Source organism: Pyrus communis, chromosome 5 (genome assembly GCF_963583255.1).
Source record: "Pyrus communis chromosome 5, drPyrComm1.1, whole genome shotgun sequence".
Taxonomy (NCBI): Eukaryota; Viridiplantae; Streptophyta; class Magnoliopsida; order Rosales; family Rosaceae; genus Pyrus; species Pyrus communis.
In genome coordinates this window covers 5,563,767-5,582,935 of record NC_084807.1, presented here as the reverse complement: position 1 = coordinate 5,582,935, position 19,169 = coordinate 5,563,767, and the positions used below count along the sequence as shown (strand labels likewise).

The following is a 19,169-nucleotide window of genomic DNA, read 5'->3' as shown; positions in this document are numbered from 1 at the left end:
TTCTCCTATATTTAACAAAAAAATCACTTTTAGATCAAATTTACTAACGGATTACAACATGAAGATTTAAATCTTAATTTTTTTTACCATAGAGACTACTTTCTAATTACCTTGTCACCACGAAGATAGGATAAGCTAAATATATTTACACACATTTGGAGCAAAAAAGTAAAATAAAATGACACACGCCAAAAGATGTTCGATTCCGAAATGACACAAGGGGAGGGAAGTCCATAGGCAAGGGCCCATAAACATCTGAAAATCTTTCACATATATATAAAATAAATAAAATAAAAAATAAAAAATGATGGTTTTTTTTTTTTTAATCCTTTAACGATAAAATCAACTAGTTCAGCATTTAATAAATTTTATTTAAAAGTTATGTCAGTATGAAAAATAATGTAAACACATATAGTAAGATTTAGAGTTTTTATCACAAATGGTTCATGGAATTGGTCCTCAACATCAAGATGGTCTCTGAAATTAAAAATCAATCAATGTAGTCCCTAAAAATAGGTGTTGCAAATCAATATTGTTCTTCCGTCACAATTCCATTAAAATTTTCATTAAGTGCTAATATGGCACATAAATTGACCCCACAAGATTTGCGGGTTTTTTTCACAAATGATTCCTAAAATTGACTCAAACCATCAAGATGGTACCTGAAATTGAAAATCGATCAATATAGTCCTTGAAAATAGGTGTTGCAAATCAATATAATCCTTTCACCACAATTCTGTAAAAAAAAAAAAATTGTTATGTGTTGATGTGGATTTAATAATTAATTAAAAATATTGTCTAAATACTTTTTTGCACAATGGAATTTTTTTTTTCTTCTTATAGTAGGGCATATTGCGAAGAGAGATCTCTTCCATAAATTCTCAAAGGTACAAGACATAATCCAGGCCTATATGGAAATATTTTCAACCAACAATAGATGCACCTCGGTTATAAGCTCATTATCTCAAGGCAGACATCGTCGTTCTTTGGATCACCAAACCACCAAGGAAGTGCCGAACAAGCTCTCCAAGATTAAGGTTGTGAGGATGTTGATCGCCTAAATGTCAACGGTCATGTCCCATAAGTTGTTGCCAATCGGCCAAGCCGTCACCAAATGTGATATCTATCCAGGTTCAATTAGGTGAAGGGTGTTGAAGTGTGTGAAGATAGGTGTATTGAGAAATTTTTTTTTGAGAATAGAGAGTGAACGAGGTAGAGAAATGTGGACTGGGATCGGAGATGATTGCCGGATTGGGTTTTTGGGTTGACAATTTTTATTAACTATTAAATTATTAAGCCTATTTGTAATTGTTTTTAATTTAATTAGACTTGTGTGACCATTTATGTGTCAAATCAGCATATAACAAAATTGTGACCGAATGACTACATTGATTTGAGACACTTACTTGCAGGACTACATTGATCAATTTTCAATTTGAAGTACCATTTTGATGTCGTAGGTCAATTTCAGGGATCATTTTGATGCCGCAGATCAATTTCAAGGATCATTTGTGAGAAAAAATGACTTATGTGGCAAGGCCCATTTATGTGCCACATCACCACTTAACAGGATTTTTAACATAATTGTGACAAAATGATCATATTGATTTGCGACATCTATTTTCAAGGACTACATTGATTGATTTTCAATTTTAAGGATCATCTTAATGGTGATGATCAATTCTAAAGATCATTTGTGATAAAAAGTGGAGGCAACGATGATGCTAAATGTGGGTTGTGGTGGTTGGAGGTGTAAACACATGTACTGTTATCTCCTGAAAAGCAAACCACTCTACTCTAAAGCAGAATTAACAACATTAACAATCATTGGATTATCCACCAAAGACCTCATATACCATCAACAACAATATCCGTCATACAAAAAATGACTTTTCTTTATAATTAAATAGTTCCACAGTAATTAACAACAAACAAATGAAACATGATTTGTATCAACTTTCACACAAAATAGAGAATAAGATAGATTTTACAAATCTTATTGTTGTTAAATTAATTTGAATTTTGGTATGATATATGAATTGAGGGACCGACGGACCGTTGTGAGAAGAGAATATCAAATGTTTATTAATTTTATGTCATATAAATATAAGAAATATGTTAAGAGTTAATGGTGCTATGTATCTGACAGTTCCAATTTGGAACATGAAAAAATAGGTTTGAATTTGTTGAATACTGACCAATAAGAGGAAGATTGTAAATGAAAGAAGTATATAGGAGGAGGGTTGCACAAAAAAGTCAGGATTGCAAATAGTTTTTAGTAAAATTCCAAGTGCTTGAAAACCCCATTAGTTGCATCTCCAATGTATGATTCATTAAAGTTAGGCATACAAAGGACAAACATGTCTAACATAGTGAAGTGCAGGTAAATTTTCATGGCCCTGATGGAAAATGGTAGTGATTAAGAAGCCATGGTTAACCTCCCGTTGCTTGTGTTGAATTGCGGTATGTTTACTTCTTGAGCAAGAAGATGGTACTTTATGCCAAGGTTTTGGAAAATTTTCTTTAACTCGAACACAAGCTCTGATCTTCGAGCACTCTTTTCCCCATAATTTTGATGGTTCATGGTGTGTTGAACACACAGCGTCATTTTCATCTTGTCCACATTCTCTATCTCCTTCACTAGGATTGAGTGTTTTTGGGTCCAATACTTCGGCCTGCTCTCAAGGTATCTGCACAAATTCCATGCAACATTTGTAACCAAAAAATAATTCCTCAACATATGTTAAAATATGTAATGATGTTGTAGTTTAAAGTGTTTTCCTGTGACTTTTCATAGTAAAAGACTAACAATTTTACATGTTGCATGCATGTGAGAGAAAAATATGGAATATAAAATTTAGAGAGAAGTGTGGAAGAGTTGATTTTTTTCCTTCTATTATTTGAATGTGTAAAATTACTAATCTATTCTTATTATATAAATGTTGTTTATTGCAACTAATCTATCCTTATTTTCAGAAAAAGGTTTAGCATATGACATACATATAATTCAACGGTAACGATATATTAAACTTAAACTTAAGCTTTTATAATCAGCGTGAAATATATATATTACCTTAATAATTTCGATCATGTAACCTAGTAAAAATGGAAATATATATGCAAGGTAGATGAGATGGGTTGCTTACGATTGTATGGACTTCTTGAGTGCGGAAACATCATCAACTGGAGTAGAGACATCAATTGTGAAATCAACAGTGTCAGCCATATCTGGACTCCTTCTGAAATTACTAATTGGTTTTGTAAGAAGCACAGAATTTGGGTAGTATATTTTCTCATTGTCGTATCTTAAGAAAACGGTTGATAAAATGTTCATCTCTTCTACAATCATCTGCATAAAAATAAGTATTCAACGTTAAATTTATATCATCCTAGAGGAAATAACAAGCCCAATTCCAAAACCATGCTTATGCAATGTTTAGTATTGATAGGGTTACTTTATTTTCTTCACTAAGGGTAAATTCTAATGAATTCAGCTAAGGCATAGTGATGGAGAAATACATCATAAAAAGTTAAATAGGAGGAAAGGGCACTACATGAGCTGATCAAGAGGCATGCGAGGGAGATTTTGAAATGAATGAGTCATTTATAATTCTCTTTTACTTTTACATATCTTTGTAATATTCATGTAGTGCATTTTCTAATTTCTAACATCCATCATTTTGTGGATATTTTTTTTTTTTAATTTTGCATAAATGCTTGAAATTTGAAAATACCTCACCTAAACATTACCCTAAATAATTTGACGTACAATACTTTTTTCATCTCCAACATTAAGACTTGTGACAACAGATTATCCTAATTTTTGCTCAATTTTAAGCCTCATTTATTTGTAGTGCTCTAAATTTTCATTCTTTCATAAGATTATTATTTATTTTATGAAATTGTATTTTCTATTTTATTTACACCTTAGAAAACATGTATTCCTTTCCATCCCCTACTCAGAACACCTTTTCTTTTTGTAAGTTATTATCATATTCACAATATTATATTTACACTCTAGAAAGTCCTGGGTCACCACAAGTTTCCATCCTTTTCGGCCAAATTTTTCAGTCGGCCAAAATTTTAGAAACCAAATGATGTGGATGTTGTTGATTGAATTATTAGTTAAGTGTTAATTAACATGCTTATTTCTTATTGATGACACATCATTTGATTTGCAAATTTGGTAGTTTTAACAAAACACTTTATGTTCATTTTTAACGAAAAATCACATTTTTACCTTTTTTCAGGTACTATTCACTACACGTTTATTTATTCTCTTTCATTAAAACTAAAGTTTTTTTTTTAACTTTTTGTTAGTTTTCCTTTAAAAATTTGATCTTCCTAGTATTATCTTTACAAAAAATTACTCCTCAAGACCTTCTCTATGTACGTACCTATAATTTGGGACCGCAAGATAATCGAATTTTTTTTTCTAAGAGATGAATGAAGAAGAAAGGTTTGTACAATGGGTTGTTAATATAATTTCCTAAAGAAGGTATTCCAAAAAATAAAATATATAAATATATCTGACCTGCACGCCATCCACCACACATCGATCACCAACATCGAAAGGGTGCATCACAAACACAAAGATGATGGACTCGAACATAGTTTTGCACATGTTCTGGAACATGAATCCCACAAGCAGCAGTTGAGACGTAACAACAAAGATCACCTTAGTAGTGGCCAGACCCATCACCAAAAGGCTCACCACGGTTATAATTACAATTACGACTGCACTCGCCAACTTGTGAAGTTGTTGGACAGCAGTCTTGGTATCATTCAAGGAGTGAGCCAATGCTTTGCGCTCAATATAGGCATACACCTATAAAACCCGTCAAACAATTTTAAATTATTATCAGAAAACGAGTAATGCTATTTAGACAGACAAACTGATCTTGTTACGGACACACACTGCAATTTAATTAGCTTTGTATGTCTATATAGTTCAATGTGTGCTGTTTTGATTTCATTTAGTGCCATGTTTGTTGTCTCTTTCCTTTAGTTTCTGGCGACATCATTAAATATTGACCGAGGAAATTGCTATTTGTAAACTATTGAAACTCACCACCCAATTTCTGAAGGAAGACTTCGTTATTTTTCCAGTTTCAATTGCTCCTTCAAAGAGAGGAAATATGGTGTGAGTTTCATCACTCCTCAAGAACCGTAGTAAATCTTCCTCTTCTATGTATCTGTATAACGACGCCATAAGAAAAATATAACTTTGAGAATGGTATTCATCGAGGCCTGGTCGGTCTCAATTATCTAAAGGCTACGGTGCATAAACAAAAATATCTAATTAAAACCAAAACGTTAGCTAAATTATGATATCAATGAGTTCATGCATGCTCATTGCTCAGTATGTAGATATAATAACAATTGAAAACAATCAAGCCAAAAAGACTATTGTAAGGACTTGAAACTTAGTTAATTTAGATTATTCAGATTTTTGGCATGTTTCGAGTTCCATACCTCACTGGTTTAAGATACCATCAAACTCGATACTATATCAGTATGGTTTCTCAACGTACGTCGTTGAGCATGCTTAAATTTTAACAAAAACTAAATAAATAAATAAGGATAATGTTAGGAAGAAGAGCCAAATAGATAGATAAATAGACACGTCTAATTTCTTTTATCTACCACTTAGTATGACGGTGTAGTGGTATTCCACTTCACTTATAAGTGAAAGGTCTTAGGTTTGATTATCGCTAAAGGCAATTTTGAATCACATTATTGCTAGCTCATTGTGAAGTTAAGTTGACCCCCTCTGCTTTAGTATAAATAATATCGTTTGTTAAAAAAAAAAAATTCTTTTATTAAGCATAATGATGCGAATTGGGCTTTAATGAGTTCAAATATGTAACTTAATTAAAATTTTAAACTAAATTTTATAAACCAAATAATATGAATTATGATGATTGAATTATTATTTAAATATTTATTAATATATTTATTTTTTATTAATATTATTCAATAAATAAATAAGGGTACAGTTTTACAGAAATGTAGTGCATCTTTCAGTGCACCACCCAACTCGTGTGTACAGGTGTTCCAGCTGTGTGCCATTTATATTTTATACCCATAAATCGCAACGGTGCTCAAGGACGCACGTTGAATGATAAGGGTTTATACCCACAAATCGCTATTGTGCTCAAGGACGTTGAATGATAAGGGTTTATACCCACAAATCGCTATTGTGCTCAAGGACGTGCGTTGAATGATAAGGGTAGATGCCATGACCACTATTGACATTTGGTAGTCGTGGGTAGATGCCATAACCACTATTGACATTTGGCGGTCGTGAATTGTGAAAGGTTTTTACTAAAAAAATAGTTTTTAAAATTGGTATAACTTTTAATTTTAGTTTTTTAGATTTAAAATTAATATAAATGATAATTAAGATTGTTCATCGTCAATTATTTTTATGCTTTTGTGAAAAATTTCCGTTATATTAAACAAACACCAGTTCAAGTGGAGTGTTTATTTTGACAAAACACCCTCAATTTACCAAAGATATGACCAAAATGATTGACGGTGGACAATCTAAGGAACCATTTTTATCAATTTTAAATCATAGGAACCAAAGTGAAGAGTTATGTGAGTTTAAAAATCGTTTGGCTAAAATACTGAATTATGAATACAATGAGTGCCTTCTTATATGTACAACACTACAACTAATATATTGCAAGAAAAATCCCTTTATTTCTGTATATTGAAGTAATTGTGCTATGGCTCCAAATTAAAAGGGCATAAAATTTTAATCAAACACACTACACTTATTGATTAAGTAAGAAGCTCTCAATTAGGAGGCTCTAAGATTTCTTTGTATCATCATTACAAGCAGAGAGGACACACTTTGTGTATGCGAACAATTTCTCTTAATAAGTGCATATTTTTTTTAAATATTACATAATTACTGTTTTGTCCTCTTTATGTAAATATTGTGTATCAAAAATGAGGATAAAATTGGAAAAATAAGTATATGATTGTCATTTTCTCAAAAAAAAAAGGGGTAAAATAGGAAAAATAGGGATATGATTGTCATTTTGTTAAAAGGTACAAAATTACTATTTTTCCCTTCTGTTGTCAATAGTGTGTATCAAAAGTGAGGGCAAAATTTAAAAAAAAAAGGGAAAAAAGTTGACAGGTTCTCTTAATAGAATACTAGCATATGAGCACACACAAAGTGTGTGAGAGAATTTTTTATTTTTATTTTTGAAATAGAAGGAGAGAGGAAGAGAATGATAGAGAATGTGGGAGTGGGAAGTTTTTTTAATTTTTTATTTATATATTTTATTTTTTTTATTTTTTTATTATTTTAATTAGAGATATGTTAGGAGTAGGTGAGGCTTTGAAGAAAAAAAACATCAAAATTTGATAATGTGAAATTACATTTCTGCCCCATATTTCTTATTTATGTTCTGTTTTAATTAGAAGGTTAAACTGATACTTTTATAAAATTTTGATTGACAATGAGTGTTTTATTAATTAGTTGAGATCATCATTATATAACAAGTGTACTCATAAACCAAGTCTAGTTAATGCATACTTTTGTAGGCTAAAAAAACTTAAAAATGAGACACCTTTTGAGCCTCAGTAAGATTTTAATTTGGCATATATACTGTGTTCTGAGGGCGCCAATATAATATCACACAATAGAACATATTATGTCTAATAAACATTCAACATTAAAAAGAATTTGAAATCAAATTATAAAAGACAATACAACATCTCAAACCGTCTAATAAGAGAACTGTTTGTATACAAACAATAAATTTATTGTTTTTGTTGGCCAGGCATAGAAAAACTATGCATAATAATTTTATGGCATGTATACTTATAAGAAATGGAATTTGAAAGAATATGTATCATTCTTATTTATGTGTTCACTAACAATAATGTGATTGAAAAAATAAATCTGTCCCAGCATGGCATAGCATTAAAATGAAGGTGTGTATATCCCGTTAATATACATAGATTGTTTATCTCATACCCATTCTTGTTCATCTCTCATTTTTTGTAAGTAAGCATATCGTTATATATAGTAAAGCATAAAAACATTATCAATGGATGTGTTAAGTGACACTCGAGGGTTTCATATTTGAAAAGTATTCCATTAATCAAGGAGATAACTGGTAGAAGGGACCGTATATAAAAAATTAATCAAGGAGATAACTATGCATCAAGCATGTTCATTTCATGGTCCAAAATTGAAAAAATAAGCAAAAGTAAGAAAGCGACCGTATATATATAATTATTTCAAATGTATGATGAACCATCAGTAGTGTCTCAAGCACTTACTATATATTAAGTGATAAAAATAATAAAGAGGGTTGGCGTGATATCTTAATCTAGTACTCATTGAGGATGCACCATATGCTATTTTAAATATGTAAATTATTAAGTGGAAGTAAAAGTATATTAGCTAGGGAAAGTGAAAAGTGAAAAACTTACTTAGCACCAGGCTTGGCAACGTTCTTGAAAATCCTTCGACCACTATTTCTGGCCTCCCATTCACTTGTAATCTCCGACTCTGCATTTCCAAAATCATTTATAGTTCTCGAAATCGTGGACAACCCCGAAGACTTAACGTAGTTTACAAGCCTCTTCACGCTCCACGCCGTTGCTCTTCTCGTCATGCTCAACCTTCTAAGCTTGTCCATGTCAATCCTCCTCGACCCTTCTCGCCTATAAGACCTTGAAACTGGATGAGACTTGTCTCTCAGCCTTGCGGGCAACGACCTCGAAGCCTGAAAACGATGATTGGGAAGCTCCCTTTCGTCCTCGTCTAGTGGAGGCCCAGATAGGGTTTCCAAAATATAGTGGTGGAAAACACTCTCTTTCATGCGATCAAAGAATGTAGCTACATGAAACGAGGATGCCAAGACTTTAACAAACAAAATCTTAAGCAGCCATATCGTGGCTCCTATTAGCACGGCGATAAGAGCACGAAAGACTTTCTTGAGGACCTTGCTGTGCTTGTCAGGGAACATGATCATCCAAGCAACTAAAACAAGGCCTAACCAAGCACAATTTTGGAAACTCTTCCTCAAACCAAACACAAAGTAGAGTACCTTTTCTCTAAGCATGAAGTTTCTCTCTATGAGAAAGACAAGAAACCCCACAACCCAACCAGAGACTAAACGCCCACAAAACAAAACCATGACCATTAGACACCATTTCCATATCTCCAAATCCCATTTCACTTTATTTTTCAGAACATCTAGGGTTAGGGAGCATACCAAGCAAGTCATTATTATGAGAAACAAAGTCCACTCAATTACAGCTCGCTTGTTTATCTTTCTCTTCCTTCTCTTTCGGTGCTTTCCGTGCTTGCCGTCACCATCTTCATCGTCTTCATTTTCGTACCAGTCTTCATCGTCATCTTCATCCGTGGACGAGTAATTTTCTTGGGATGGGTTTAAGTGTTGGAGTTCTTCCGATTCGAGAATTGTTCGTGGTGGCAAAGGGTACTTAATCTCCTCAAACCGCGACCGGGGCTTCGAGAAGTTTAGGCGTCTAAGGGTTTTTGCACTTGGTAAGGGTTGTGGGATTGAAATATTTGAGTCTGGTTGGGGTGACTGTTTGAGTTTAGGGTTTGCTTGGTCTATGGTGACTATCACATGCTCTGTGTTGCTCTTCTGGACCTCCATGGCTTGCCTTCAACTCTCAGAAAGAAAAAAGAAAAAAGAAAAAAAACAAGAGTATACTTGGATGGAAGACTGGAAATCTGTTGGGTTCCCTCTAGGATAAACGATTCAAGAAGAAAACATCATTGATCAATGGAAGCTAGCTGTTGTTCTCTCTCTCTCTCTGACACGCACTCTCTCTCTCTCTCTCTCTCTCTCTCTCTCTCTCTCTCTCTCTCTCTCTCTCTCTCTCTCTCTCTCTCTCCACTAAATATTCTAGATTGTAGATGAACTGCAATTCTCACGTTTTACTTATGAATCATTACTTTAATTTTGTGGGGAACACTTTCCCATAGCCCAACATAGACCTCTCTCTCTCTCCACTAAATATTCTAGATTGTAGATGAAGACTGCAATTCTCATGTTTTACTTATGAATCATTACTTTAATTTTGTGGGGAACACTTTGTAAGAAGGATGAAGTTCAAAAGTGTGATCCATGTGAGGAAGTTATCAATGGTCAAAACAAAGCCACTTGTCAAAAGATTAAATAGGTTGTTATACATATAGTTGGTTAGTTAGAATCTGGTGCTTTGGTTAGAGGGAGTTGGTTAGAGTGAGTTAGTTGATATAAGGAGGTAGTTAAAGAGGAGTACTTGCTCTGCAAGTTTAGAAAACTTCTATATAAGTGAACAATGTAAATCGTATGGTTCCTAATGAAGAAAAACATTCTCTACTGATACAATTTTCTCTCATCTCCTTTATCTCTCTTCTTAAAACATATTTCAGCTATCTTAATATGGTATCATCGCCGGCTAATCCGGTGCTTCCGCTCAACCTCTAAAGCATTTCTTTCTCTTCTCTACCCTCTAGTTTGCTTATCTCTGTGATATTTTTGGTGACGGAAAACATACCAGTCGCTCAGAAAGTTGGTTTCTTCTCGTCTGCCCACCAACTGTTTGATCAAACGTCTCAATCAATGATTGTTCACGAAATCTGCAACATGGTCACTGCAGCTCAGTTACAGATTGTTCAGTCGCCGATTCCCAGTCTTCTCTCCATCGTCTCCACTTCTGTTACAGTAAAGCTTGATGATTCCAATTACCTTACTTGGAGCTTTCAAGTCCGATTGCTTCTGGAAAGCCATGGAATTATGGGATTTCTTGATCGTTCAAGAAAGTGCCCACCACGGTTCATCGACAATTCTGAAGATGAAGGGGTTGAAAATGATGACTACCTGGTATGGAAAATGCACGATCGTGCACTAATGCAGTTGCTCATTGCCACATTATCAACCACTGCCATTTCCTGCGTCATTGGATGCAACAGTTCTGCCAAGATGTGGTTGAATCTCACTGAGCGATTCTCTGCTGTGACAAAAGCAACGATCTTTCAGATGAAGACAGAACTTCAAAATATCAAGAAAGGGTCAGAATCAGTTTCTATTTATCTCCAAAAGATTAAGGATGCAAGAGATCACCTTGCTGCAGCTGGAATAATTTTTGATGATGAAGATATTATAATTCTTGCATTAAAAGGACTACCTGCAGACTTTAACACATTTCGATGTGTGATCAGAGGAAGGGAGAATGGGATCTCTCTCAAAGACTTCAGGTCTCAACTCCTGGCTGAAGAAGCTGTCATTGATTAGTTTTTTGACAGTTCTTCTGGATTGTCCTTTGGTAGTGCCATGGTTGCTGGAATTCAATCTGACAAAGGGAAAGCACTTGTTCTTCATCAAGATCAACCACGGTCCTCATTTGATCCATCTTTTAGGCACAATGGAGGATCCAGTCTTGCTAATTTCAATCATAATACTGGATCTTACAACACTGGGAGTTACCATAACTTTGGCAACTATAAGGGTAACAATTTCAGGGGCAAAGGGAGAGGCAGATTCCAATACAATTCAGGTCCTAGATTTTCCAACGGTAATCCCGGCATTCTTGGTACTCCAAGGCCATATCAATCTCACTGCCCGGATCACCCTTCTGAGATTCCTACTTGTCAAATATGCAACAAAAAGGGTCATGTTGCTGCAGATTGCTTTCAAAGACATACCCACACTGCCTCGAGCTTTCCTATTAAGGTCATTGAGGTTGCTAAAATGGTATGGATTGCCATGATGCAACCACCACCATCTTCATTGCCCACAAAGAACTTTAAGTTTTATGAGCCGAGAATCGACAAATGAAAAAATCACATGAGCACAAACAAACTCCTTGAAACCCTATCTACATTCTTAATCATTTTCTTTGTTAAGACACCGTCCTCATGATTTGATTTCAATTGGGGTCCATTTTTAGTTCAATTCAATGCATTATCTAGTTGATCATTAGATTCCATATTATATCATCTATGTTGAAATTTGGATATTGAGGCAACTAATATTAATATTGTCCATGATATACCCAGTTGGTGGATTTTGAATATAATCCATGTTTGAAAAATTAAATGGGGCTTAACGGATGTGATCTGTTTAATAAGTTGGGCACTTGTTTGTAATGTTTAAAAATGTTGAGATCAATTTGGAATGACACAAAAAAGTTGTAGGGTTTTAGGTACTTAATCCTAAAAAACCTCATGATAATTATTTTTGGTTCTTATTTAAGGACAAATAGTAGCTCAACCGTTTATAAGTTCTTGCATGGTTTGATCTCTCACTGATGTGTGATTTTGTCCTCACATTCTCACACATCTCTCATGTGTGGTGAAATTTCAAGTCAAAAACGTGGAGAACACAAATGGAGTGACATGGAGCAGGTGTGGCAGTTGAACTTCACACGTGGGCCAACCTGTTCTGGTATCATAAAGAAAGTTGTGATTCTACCATAAAACGAATTAAAAATATGAGAAATAACTTAACATCTTATAAATCATTATATGATTTGGTCCCTCACCAATGTGAGACTTTATCCTCACATTCTCACACCTAACTCTTTTCACGCTGTAAGTGGATTAAAGTTAACAAATGCACGTAATAGCCTGCAGAATTTGACGGTTCCACCTCATCTCCAGTCACTGCCCCCATCGACCACTACAAATCGACATACAAATGTGAAGTTCAGGTATTTAGTATATACACATGTAGTATACGTTTAGCATCGTTGTTTTTTGGTTTGGCGCACAAAAACTTTATTAAAAGTTAGTTACCAAAGTTAAAAAATATTTACTAAATTGAAATTCACGCTAAAGCAGCTCCCTTTTCCCTTTCATGATTCATTCCAATGAATGAGTCTTTTTTGGATTTTTTTTTTTAAGATTTTAAGAATCCTTTAATCATAATAATTCATCGTACATTATAAAGTCAATTTTTTTCAGGTATTATTTATATTCAATTTAAAAAAAATTTAAATAATTTTTAACCGCATAATATACAATAAACGGATGTAATTAAAGAATCTCTAAAATCCTCATAAAAAAAATCCAAAGATATCCTCTTCCCATCCCATTACGAACCATCTATTAGATTAGATGATTTCTAATATGTAATATTAGTCAACTAAATGATTTGTTTCCAATTGTCACCTCAAAAGAAGAGAAGCTTCTCTGTCGTCCTGTCGAAGGTTGGCAACGCTTTTTGCCACTTCTCCATTATGTTCTAGACGATGAATAAAAATAAGCATTAGTATCGACCACAGCAACTTTTTGAAAATCGAATGAAAAACAAACACTTCAAATATTTATTTACTATAACTTATTCCATCATACTACGTGATTAGTTCCAACAACATCTTTGAGGTTTCATATCTCAGTTAATATATAGGGCCAAAATTTATGTTTTCCAACTCAAAGTCTCAAAAGTGTGAATGGAGTCAGATGCGTTTGATTATGACGTACCAAATCTACCGATTGCATGTCGTATTGCTGAGGACGTCTTTGTGATGATTGATGAGGCCTATGAGTTATAATTACTTATATGCAGTAAGGTTATTTTTATTTTACATCTAATTTTATGATTTAATGATATTAATTTATTCTTTTATATATTGTATAAAAAAATTACCTTTATTTAAAAATTCTGTTCAATGAGGTTACCATTTTATCCGCCACAAAAATAAAAATTTAGAATTTATCATTGCTTTTGCTTTAATTTGTCTTGCCTTGCCCTTAACTTTACTTTTGTTTTGCTTTTTTTTTTTTTTTTTTTTCCTTGTCTTTGCTTTATATTACCTTTCTCTTGCTTCTGCTTTTGCCCTAATTTTTGGGGATTTTCGTGTTTACCTTGCCATGCCGCGATCTTGCTGTGACCATGCCTTATTGTGAGTATGTGATCATGCCCTACATACTAGAAATTATTATTTGTGCGATGAAAGTTTGCTTTACGGACAATATTTTGTTGGCAAAGTAACTTTAAGCGACGAAATATAAAGTACTGTCGCACAGTTTTGAGTTTTTTTTAGACTTTAGGCGATGAAAAAATTCGAGGGGCAAAACACACTTCGTCGGGAAAATATTTCGCGCCAAGGGACAAAATTGACAAGTATTATGCCATCTTTTGCTCAATGAAAAGCAAGTTTGTCGGTGGAGGTAATTTGCTCAACAGAAAAGTTTGTCTATTAAAATGAAAGTATTCGTCGAACAAAGATATATTTTAGGGTTTAGGGTTTATAGTTCGTCTGGCAAAGTGAAGATTTTGTTGGGCAAAGGTGAGGGACATTTTCGCATATTCGATTTCTTTGATGCTTTTCAGTCTGTAAAATTAACTTCAACAATTCAACTGTCAATGTACTCACCCAAATGCCAAAAGTGCACCTAAATTCAACAGTTCCTTCGATTCCTTCGTTGGTATATACTCTGAAATGGCATATGCCAGAAGTCACCCAAATGCAAGTTTCCAGGATTAGGTAACGAGAACTGCTTTCCTTTTCTTTTTTTGTTCAAAGCCTTAAAATCCCAATTACTCAAGCAATCAAATAATTTGAGTAAAAAATTGGAGGCATCTCTCATATCAACTCTCAAAGATCTAAAAAAATTGCAGTTTGAGGTTACTTTATTAGGTGTAGTTGTATGATTATATTTTTTTTGTTTGGTGTTTTATTTTCTTCTTACAATATCGCTTTTGTCTAAGCCATTATTTAAAAGTAGATTACATAATATGCATGATTTATGGGTCAAAGCAAGGGCCGAGCTAGATATGGTAGAAAGGTAGGGTTCTGAAAAACGCTAGACACTAGTCGGGCGGCGGGCAGAGGTTTAGTGTCTAGACAGCTAGATGAGTGCCTAGGCAGCCTAGGCGGATTTATGTAAATTTATTATATATCTTGTAAATAATTGTCCACTTACACCTAAAAAAAACTATACTTGTATGGATAATAAAAGAATGATAAAATGCAAAAGTAGAAGTAGAAGAATACACAAAGTATATGCATCCAAAAAGTTCAATATTTAAAAAACACTAAGCATATAATCACAATGAGGATGATTCTTGGATGATAGACTAAATTCTTCTTGTTCGCGATCCTTGCATTGGATTGGATATAGACTAAATTATTTAACCTTGTTGTATCTACTTTATTTCTTTTCTTTGTATGTATCCCCTCAAAAGTGTTCCAATTCGTTTCACTATTGGATGAACTTGTAGTAAATCCATAATTTACAAATTAGGTACACCATTTCCATAAGTATACCACCATGAAACCAAAAAATAAAAAAACACACAATAATAAAAAAATAAAAAATAAAAACTGCCTAAGCGCCGCCTAGGACTGCCTAGCCCGCCTAAGACCGCCTAGCTCCAGACTGATTTTTCGAAACGATTTGCCCTAAATCGCAGAGGGTCTTCACCGCCTACTACCTAGGCTAATTTTTAGAACACTAATAAATAGTGATCTAATATTGCATGTTATCTCTTGAGATGCGGCGTTGAGGGTGTATAAAAAGTGTAGTGGCACATGGTCCCGAATTTATGAAGACCCTAAAATTTTTTTCATCCTCCTACATATTATGTATTAATATAAATTTTCTAATAAAAATATTTTGACTGAAAAGAAAAAAAAAAAAAACATGATCATATAATTTTGTCTATATTACAATTGATTAAGTAGAGCCAATACTTAATATTTTAATTTTTCTCTTTTCTTTAAGAAAAAAATTGTGCATTACTTTTTTTCATTTTTCTCTAGCAATAAAAAAAATTAACTTGAGTATTTTTTTTTTCTACAACCACAAGCGTATTTCCATATATCTTTTTTAGTCTTGCTCCCTTTTTAATGGATGAACCTTATGTCATAATTTGATGGCAATTAGAAATTATCCATTTAGTAAGAGTGAGATGCTTATTTCAATTAAGTTTGAATATTGATTGTTGAATTGTGTATGAATATATTGTTCCAAAAAATATTATTACTTTTTAAATACATAGGACCTTATTTTAGGACAGAGATTCCAGCTGGATCTCCCCCACCAAGTCCTAAGGATCTGGAGATCCGGACCTTTGAAATTTGATTCAACGGCTACAATTATTATCACTTTTAGAAGGGCCTCCCTATTTATAGCCGTTGGATCAAATTTTAATAGTCCAGATCTCCGGATTCTTAGGATTTGATGAGGTGAGATCCGTCTGGGATCTCTGTCCCATATTTTATTCGCATAGGGGCCCCCAAAAGGTGCCCTGGTTGTCTTACTATCACACGCCAAAAAAAAAAAAAAAGTTTCATACATGTATAAATGTTTTGAGGACATTAATTTCATTATATTAGTATTTGATGGGAAACAATTTCCAAACTAATTACCAAAAAAAAAAAAAAAACAAGAAAGCATCACATCTGTAGCTATCAGGGCCGGCCCAGGCCTAATGTGGGCAGGGTGTGTAAGATCCCACGTCACCCAGGGGTAAAGATTTTGTAAGCCTTATATGTATATTCCCATCTCTACCTAGCACGAGGCCTTTTGGGAGCTCACTGGCTTTGGATTCCATAGGAACTCCGAAGTTAAGCGAGTTCACACGGAAGCATTCCTAGGATGGGTGACCCACTGGGAAGTTCTCATGTGAGTTCCTAGAAACAAAACCGCGAGGGTGTGGTCGGGGCCCAAAGCGGACAATATCGTGCTACGATGGAGTCGAGCCTGGGATGTGGTGAGGGCTCGGGCCAGGATGTGACAATATTTCGACATGGTAGCTTAATATCAGGAGATACATATGCAAACAAAGCCTTAATTCCCTCATGTTCAACAAAATTAAAAGGAAGATTATGCTTGATGATTGCCTCTACTAATAAGCCACGGAATACCAGAGGATCAAACTTTTGGGAACACAATTCAGATGCTGACACAAACAATTCAACATTATTCTTTGCAGGGCATGTATTCAAATGTCTTTTCATATTTCCTGTCCCATGATGATTATCATCTATTACTACTTTCTTACAATCTTTGCATTGAGCATGATATTTACCATCTTCAAAAATAGTATCCAATTTAGTGAAAGTGTTCCAAACAGGAGATTGAAGTTTTCGCTTACCTAAATTGATTGTTCTAGCCTTTTTCTTTGCAAAACTTGTATTTCTATTGTCTATACTTTCGCTTCCAAGATCTCGTTCTGTTCCCATTATAATCTCCACGGACTTCTCATTGTTTACTGAATCTGAATCTTTAGCATCCATTGCTTCTGAAACAAAATGGGTATAAATTAATTAATAGCTTTTTAAACAGGTTGGATATTATATTACTAACAGTAACAATGGATAATACTAAGCAATAACGCATTCAGCATTAGACAAGATAATGTTCTGTTCAGGAATAAAGAGGGAGAAATACTTACGTAGAGAAATAAAGAGGAAGTGGTCGTACGAATGGAGGATGAGAAGATCGTGACTGTCGAATTAGAGCCTTTTGGAAGAACAGACGGTGGGAAAGAGGGGATAGGAAGAACAGATGGCGCCGTAGCGGGTCAGGACTCAGGAGAGACAGAGAGGGTTACAGGAGGGGAGAGAGAGAGGGATTAGAATTTACTATTTAGGGCTGGGCAACCTGGGCTCAGTGGGCTGGCTCAATGTTGTTAGTGGCTTTTATTTTGTTTTATTTTATTTTATTTTTTTGAAGACTACTAGTGGCTTTTGTTTTGATTTGATCAGATCAACGAGTTAGTGACCACTGAGTCATTGACCAGTTAGAGTCAGATGGAAATAATGGAAAATATAAGGGGTTTTTTGTCCAAAAAAGTTCTAATAATATAAGTGAAATAGAATCCAACGGTACAGATTTACTCTCATTTATCTTACGACTGTTATTTAAGTAAAGTCTTTAATAGTTTTTTAATTAATGTAGAAGTATAAAAAATATAGAAATTCGAAATTCGCTACTATAATCATATAAATCATAGATCAAATTTTAACTGTTGATTGTTGTTTACATTTACGCTTCACTTTTCTCATCAAATTTTGTTTTCTTCAGATTTTCTTTTTTGAAAACATGATCTATTAGAGGATGCCAGAAGATGAACGGTTGGGATCGTTGATATTATGTTCAAAGTTTTACGGTTACTGAAAATATTGCTTGATGTTTATAAAATTTCTACAAACTATATGACATCGACTCATATTTCAGTTAACCATAAATATCGAAACGTGATATTAAAGATATGAACTGTTCATCTTCTTACATCCGCCAGATGATCATGTTTTTAAAAAATAAAAATTTAAAAATGAAATTCAGTAACAAGAATAAGGCGTAAATGACAATCGACGGTTATATATAAATTTAAGGTTTATCGATTATAGTGTTGGATTTCGAAGCTAACGCCTTCATGAAAGTTGTAAAGCTTGTTATTATGAGTGATTGTATATATTTTTTTTTACATTTTTTACACTTCTACAATAATTATTATTAATTTTCTTAATTTTGCCCTCAAATAAAAAACATTATTCATGAGGATTTGGAAGATTTTAAAAATCTAAACGATAATGTAAGTGTAACCATTATCTACTTGTAGAGGAATAATGATGAATCACAAGTGTTTATATATTCTTTCACATTTTTCATACTTGTATGTGTGTCTTCTTAGTTTATTTTAATTTTGGACAACAACAAGTTAAGTAAAATTTATTATCCTAGGCTTCTCAGGGGTATTGAAGTGGGCCTAGCCCACGGTTTCCTTCTGGTAGGCCCGTTTGTCAAGATTGGCCCTATGCTGCTAGGGGAGCTGGCTCTTTGGCTGCTGCTGGTCTTGTGGTCATCCTTTTAAAAGTACAGCAAGTTATTACAGTGGAGTACGAGGCATTCAATATGGGAGTTAAGTGAAAAAGAAGTGGAAAATGGAGTTTTGGGTGTCTATAGTAATTCCAGAAGAGTACAAGGCAGTAATTCCAGTGAAGTACAAGGCTAACTAGCTGCGTGAAGACATGTGCATTGCAATAAGAGGATGAAACTGAGCGGTTTTGGAGATCAAATGGACATGGAAATGCTATTCAATGGACATTAGGAGAGAACTTAATTATTAGTTTTATTACTAGCAAAAGTGCCCGCGCGATGCTGCGGGTTTTAAAATTGTATAAAATATGTAGAAAGTTATAATGTGTGCATATACTATTTACAT

At 33.9% G+C, this 19,169-nt stretch overlaps 1 protein-coding gene across 1 annotated transcript; it reads right to left on the bottom strand.

The window, feature by feature from the left end:
• Positions 1–2,263: 2,263 nt before the first annotated feature.
• LOC137733376 (mechanosensitive ion channel protein 10-like) lies at positions 2,264–9,802 on the bottom strand. Its single transcript, XM_068472529.1, has 5 exons — positions 8,461–9,802; positions 5,072–5,195; positions 4,535–4,828; positions 3,147–3,349; positions 2,264–2,690 (listed from the first exon to the last, which is right to left on the bottom strand). The coding sequence occupies exons 1-5, from the start codon at positions 9,657–9,659 to the stop codon at positions 2,420–2,422; spliced, it is 2,091 nt and encodes a 696-aa protein (XP_068328630.1). The 5' UTR covers positions 9,660–9,802; the 3' UTR covers positions 2,264–2,419.
• Positions 9,803–19,169: the final 9,367 nt, after the last annotated feature.

Excerpts from the sequence above, each read along its gene's own strand:
- LOC137733376 (XM_068472529.1), bottom strand. The coding sequence starts at position 9,659 with ATGGAGGTCCAGAAGAGCAACACAGAGCATGTGATAGTCACCATAGAC. Across the intron at positions 5,196-8,460 it reads GTTGCCAAGCCTGGTGCTAA|ATACATAGAAGAGGAAGATT; the intron begins GTAAGTTTTTCA and ends GTCGTTATACAG. Across the intron at positions 4,829-5,071 it reads CTTCCTTCAGAAATTGGGTG|GTGTATGCCTATATTGAGCG; the intron begins GTGAGTTTCAAT and ends CGGGTTTTATAG.